The sequence below is a fragment of the Microtus pennsylvanicus genome, chromosome 1, assembly GCF_037038515.1.
Source record: "Microtus pennsylvanicus isolate mMicPen1 chromosome 1, mMicPen1.hap1, whole genome shotgun sequence".
In the NCBI taxonomy this organism is placed as follows: domain Eukaryota; kingdom Metazoa; phylum Chordata; class Mammalia; order Rodentia; family Cricetidae; genus Microtus; species Microtus pennsylvanicus.
The window spans coordinates 131,980,797-131,986,796 of NC_134579.1; the positions used below are offsets into that span (position 1 = coordinate 131,980,797).

Consider the following 6,000-nt stretch of genomic DNA (forward strand, 5'->3'; position numbering starts at 1 on the left):
CATGCTTTGGTTGGCACATCGGTTGCCAAGGGAAGTACTTATGGATCTCACTATTTTTATAAAACCAGGAGATCCCCATGCCCCACACAGCTTTCCCTCGGGAGACCCAGGGTCCTGGGGTGAGCACTTAGAACTTTGCTGAGGCCTGGATGAAGTCTGCCCTCCTCTTCTGGGTCTTTCTAGTAAGAGTGTCCTTCCCTGGTGTGATAGTGGCCCCACTGAGGTCTTGGTAGAATACCAAGGAGGTGAGTGGGGAGATCCAGGATGTGCCCTGGTTGCTAATCAGCCAGCCTGCACCTCCAGCTTAACCCAGTTTCTTTTGGAGAGAGGATGAACAGATATGTGGAGACCTCTCACTCTGGCCTTCCCAATCTAGTCCCGTCAAGCCGGCTACGCTTGCCAGTGCCCAGTTTCCAGGCCCAGACTTGTCAGGGTCACTAACAAACTCTAAGATACTGATTCTGACCCTCCAGCTCCAGACCGCATCTTCCTCAATTAAATGGTGTTACATAGCAGGCTAGTACATGCTGCCCACTCAGCATCCCAGCCAAGCTCCTGAGATGTTGGTTTCCCAGGCTTTTTTATTTGTTTGAGCAAAGTCTGAATACATAGGTCAGGCTGCTCTTGAACTCATGGTCCTGCCAAGTGCAGGGGTGACAGGTGGATACCTCCACGCCCTGCTTCTTGGAATTCTTTGCAGCGTCTTCAATTTAAACCTGACTTTTAACCACTGGGTTCCCAGGGCTCAGTCCAGGGCCTGTGACCCTCCCTATTACTATCCTGCCTACTATGGCAATCCCCAAACTTCTAACCAGAGCAGGGACCCCCACCAAATTCAGCCTAGGCTACAAACTTCCCACTAGTGAGCCTCTCCCACATAACTCCAAACAGAACCCCCAATTTCCTGTCCCTTCTGTGGATCTGTTCCTTTCTGAAGTTGTCCTGACCAATCAGAGACAAACCGTCCTCCCTACTGCTCAGGCCACCACCTCTGTTACCGTCCCCTCCTGCCCCACATCCAGGCTGTCACAAACACTGACCTGAACTTTCTCTCCGCCTTCCACCGCTGTCTCATCTGAAGCCACCCTTGCCTCTGTCCCAGTGACTTCCTGCCTGGCCTCCCTTCTGTAATCTTTATCCCCATGGCCTCTCCTCCATAGTGAGCTGAGTTCCATCACATCTTTCTTCAGGTCACCACCTTGCCCCACAGCTCCCACCTCTTAAAGGGAAAAAAAGGCAAAGTCTTTACCATAGCTCACAACCCACCAGGAAGCCCTGTCAGACTCCACCCTGCGCCAGCACAACCTGCCCTCCTTCCTGCCTCCTCGTGGCCACTGGTTGCATGTCTGGCTGTTTCTTTTGTGTGCGGACTGTCCGCACTGGGGCATCAGCCCGAGCAGAGGGACCAGCCTGCCTTGCGTCCTGTTGGGTGTCCAACGCACCTGGCATCCGTTAACAGGTGCATGAGGGTCTCTGGGGTCAGCCTTGTGGCTGCAGCTGCCTCGATTTCCAATGGTGTCCCTTCGCTATCCTAAGGACATCTGATCTTGAATAGGTTGCCGCTCAGGGCCTCAGTTTCTTCATTTGTAAGTGGGGCTGGGGTTATCCTCAGGACCGGTAAGGAAGAGTGTCTCTGAAGAGACCTGTTGACTTACGGCCCTGGGGATTGTGGACAAGAATGCGGAGGGCTGGATGACAAGGGACTGGCTTCTAGAAAGGTGGGGTTCATGCACTAGCCCCTCACATCCCTGCATATGTTTGAGCCTGACGTTCAGGCACCTACATGAGCTAGACACTTGTGTCCCAGAAGGAGAGCGGAGAAGCAGTGGCCTGGGCGGCAAAGCCGCAGTGACTCGGTCTGATGGGCTTGTGTGAGGGGCATAGCTGAGGTCTCGACAGCAGGATAAGTTCCTGTATGCACAGCCACAGGAAGGACTGGCTGTTCTTGTTCTGTTCCTGCATAGTAGAGGGAGATCTGTCTACTCTAGCTCGATCCCCAGCCGCCCTCCATCAACAGGGTTGAGTCAGGCCTTCGCTTTGCCAAACCTCCATTGCACAAAGGACTCTGGAAACTTGAATTCAAATTCTGAGCTCACCAGTTGAGAATTTATCATTTATCTCTCAACCTCAGCTTTTCTAGCTGTGTAATGGGTACAAAACTTGCCATCCCACAGGGCGGGCATGAGAATCAAAAGAGGTAAAGTAAATCCATCCTATAATGAGAGGCGGCACTCTGAACAGGTATCTGGTGCGCTGGTGTCCTGCACAGCCCTGCCCCCACTGGCTGCTTCCTTTCTTCCTCGTCCCCTCCAGGTTTGGCTGTGAGCACAGTCCTACAGCTGAGGGGCAGTCTCATCTTCTCTGTAGCCAATCGTCCCTATCTCCTATCCCCCAAAACCTCACTCCTCCGCCTGGGCTGAGGCCGACAATGTATTGAGGGGTGAATCACAGAACCAAGGGGAGGCTCCATTAAACTCTTTGGAAATACCCCATGAATGACAGCTAGCCGATACAGACAGGTCACTTACAGCGAGAAGGCGACTTTCTCCAGATGTGTATGTTAAAGTATGAGCTTCCCGGGTTAGGAATGGAGAAGAAGCAGGTGCACCCAAAACCGAGAGCCGTGCCCTAGCACGGAAGAAGGGGGACCCTTGGGGCATCTGGAGGTGCAGATCTGGCCTACTCTCACTTGGTTGCCCACTGCCTGGTCCAGTGTCGTGGCTGAAACTCTTCAGAGCTCTGTGAGCCAGGCCCACAGGAGACCACCAGTACCCTGGACTGGAGATGATCATCTGAGCTCTGTCCCCACCCCATGTCTACCATCGTTGCTTAGCTGAGTTGACTTTCACCCTCCTCAGCCTTCAGAATCTGGAGGCCAGGGGGAGCCATGGAGCAAGAATAAACTGAAAGGGTGAAGGGAACTGGCGGGCCAGACCTAGACTCCAACGCCTGTGCCTGTGCCTGTGCCGGAGAAGGAGCAAGATGGCGGAGCTCCTCTTCTACTTCCTATATGGCCACTGTCACCCTCTTCTTGAGACTGGAACCCTGGCAGCCTCTGACTGACCTGAGGAGGACAGGACCATAACGAGGGCAATGGGTAGTGCGTGGCTGCCAGGTTTTATGTCTCTCTGAGAACCTCTCGGGCACTGTAGCCAGCCCCAGACATGGGCAGCCTCTTGACTCACTAGCCCATCAGTGATATGTAGGATTCCCCTTTTTTTGGGGGGGGGGGAGTACAACCCCTACAAAGGGTATTGCCTGGGAAAAGCTCTAACCAGTACTCTCTGGCCAAAACCCAAACTCAACCCTTTCTATTATCAGACAGCCAGGCAGGGGTTCCCAGAGGTACATCAGGACCATTCTAGAGGATAAGATGAAGGAACTATCTTTAACTGGATTCAGGGGTAATTCTCGGTATGAGGATGCTGGGTACCCAGGAGATATTACATCTCTCCAGCTGGAGTGTCTCATTGAGAGGTGTGAAGCCGGAAAAGGTCTTCCTGTCCCAGTGAGCCCCTCAGCCTTTCTCTATCTCCAGGGGTCAAAAGGCAGAAGGGCAAAGTTGTGGCTGCAGCTCCCACTGGCTGGGGAAGAGGACAGTCAAGGCCCTAATTGTTGATCTTCTAGACCCCAACTCTTGGGCACAGGGGAAGAGAAAAGGTCCCTCCCAAGAGAGTTAACCCAGTTCTCCTTCAGAAGTCAAGGGACAGAGGTGTGTGTGTGTATGTGTGTGTGTGTGTAGGGGACAACACCACTGTCCCTGTCTCCAAGCTTTCTACCTACCCAACGGGCTCCATCTGTAAGGAGAACAAGAGGGACAGACCATGAGAGCACCCACTCAGGTCCCAGGGCTGAACGGGAGCTCTCCTGGAGGCTTGGTCTGCTCCTGGTAGTGCTATCGCTGGCTACTCCACTGCCTCTGCCTGGATTCTGTCGCCACATCTGCCAGGAAGGACGGCTCAGGGGCAATTTCTTCTCGATTTAATCTCTACCTGGCCACTTCCCCACAGTCCTTCCCTCTTTCCCAGAAGAGATGGCCTCACTGCCCTGGCACTTGAACCCGGCAGGCAGTAGGGAGATAGACAGCCTGCCCTGCAATCCAGAACTTGACACTAAAAGCAGGCCTACTCATTAATTCCGTTTCCTAGAGGGAAGCAGGGTAATTGCCTTGACAAAGCCCCACAGAGAAATGAAGGCCAGGGGAGGTTGCAGCAAGGAGACCCCCACCCCCACCCCGCGCGCGCGCGCCGCCACCTCCACGCTCAAATTTCCAGAGAGACTGGGGAAGAGGGGGCAAAAGGATCTGCGGTCACTATGCCAGGCCCTGTTCCGAGAGGGGTCAAGTGTATTCTGCAGCCATTGCAACAGGTGCTCCAAGGGTTTCTTTGACCCTGTGAGGGAAAAATTGCAAGGGGATCCCCAGAGCTTTCCACCCTGTGTGCACCCCGCTCACCGATGATGATGGTGCAGGCGCTCACCAGCCCGATCTCTTTCTTGAGCGCCACCCGCTCCGAGGTGCCCGGACCGGGTACAGGACCCGGGGAAGGCGAGGACGTAGGGCCGGGGTTCCCGCGCCCTCCGGGCTGCTGTATGTGGCCTGTCATGTCGCTGTCCCGCCTTTTCCCAGCTTTCTGCGCTACCCCGTCTGTCCGGCCCGCCGCCAGTCAGTCGGTCGGCCGGTCTGTCGGTGCGCTCGCGGCCCTCGCAGCCCGGGACAGCGCCCACAGACGGGCGCATGCGCTGGCACGCAGCCCGGGCCCCCGAGGGCCCCTGAGCGGTTGGATCCAGGGAGGGACAGAAGGAGGGCCCGCCGGCAGCCCCCTCCCCCACCGTCCTTAAAGGGAACTCCCTTTGCCCCAACCCCAACCTGGGGAGACAGGAGGGGCTTTCATCGAAGTTACGGAGGACTTCCTAGTTGAGTGAACGAAGGGGCTACACTCTGTCTTGGGTGAGGTGGGGGAGCAGAGCTCCAAGACCAGACTGGCCCTGCCCTCAAGGAGTCTATGCAAGGCACGCGGGGGCGGGGGGAGTAAGGGGTGCTGCATGCCACGACATGTACTTTTTAAATCCCTCGTGCCCCATTAGTGAAGGATGGTCATTGCACAGGTGAGAATTGCGACCCAAAGGCAAGTTACCTCACAGCTTCAGCGCAAACTTTTTCTGATAGCTCGCTGGCCTCTAGGGGTTATAGGATGCGGCGGGGGTAGGGGGGAAGCTGTCGCTAAGAACAGTTCTGGAGGTCAAAGGCTTGCGGAGAGATGAAGACTTCAGAGACCCTAGAGGTCACTTAGGGGGTCCCAGGGCATCTTGGGACATCCCCATCCATCCCTGCCTCTCTGAATCTCCCAATTCCTTTAGGGTTCAGCCTTAAGTCCCCACCGCACACTCCTCTGCACAGATCAGAGCCAGGGCTCGATGGACTAAGATGTTGGCCCAGGTCCCATGCGGTCCAGCATGGCCCAAGGTGACTAGGCTACTGGAAGTGCCAGGGAGTCAGTCATGAAGGGAGCAATTATGGTACAAGGAGGTCTTGGAGCTCAGGGTCCAGGGGAGCCTGCCTCCTCCCGGAAGCCATCGGATGGTGCAGCCCGTCTCGTGGGGCAGATAAATGCATGAGGAGGAGGGGGAGCCCGTCTAGGCCACCAGGGCGGCGGGCGGAGCGAGGCTGGCACGGTGTGGCCTGCGGCGGAACAGTCTTTGTGTGCTGCTGGCAATTGCTGCTTCGCACCGTCTTCTGCATGTGGATGAGGCCACGCGGGGCCACTGGTCCTTCCCCCGATCGCGGCCTCAGGCTTGCTGGGGAAGGATAGGGAGGACCCTGGAGGGAACTATCGCTGAAGTCCAAGAGCCTGGACTAGAGGCGGAGCCTGGAGGTGGGATCTTGGCCAAGGCTGGAGGGAACTGCGAAGTTGGGGCGGAGACTTGATAAATAGAAGAGGGAGGATTCTGGGGGGACTTGGGGGGCGGGGAGCCACCCGGCAGAGCTACATCCTTCGCACT

The 6,000-nt window shown here is 56.1% G+C and overlaps 1 protein-coding gene across 2 annotated transcripts in view; it reads right to left on the reverse strand.

Annotated features, from left to right (window-relative positions):
• Slc7a10 (solute carrier family 7 member 10) overlaps window positions 1–4,749 on the reverse strand; it is a 14,899-nt gene extending 10,150 nt beyond the window's left edge. The window contains exon 1 of one of the 2 annotated variants that reach the window (XM_075984471.1): window positions 4,454–4,749. In XM_075984471.1, coding sequence (XP_075840586.1) covers window positions 4,454–4,604 — 151 coding nt within the window. In that variant the 5' untranslated portion in view covers window positions 4,605–4,749. The remainder of the gene's footprint in view (window positions 1–4,453) is intronic. The other variant, XM_075984478.1, reaches the window with a different exon arrangement.
• Between the last annotated feature and the right edge of the window lie 1,251 nt (window positions 4,750–6,000).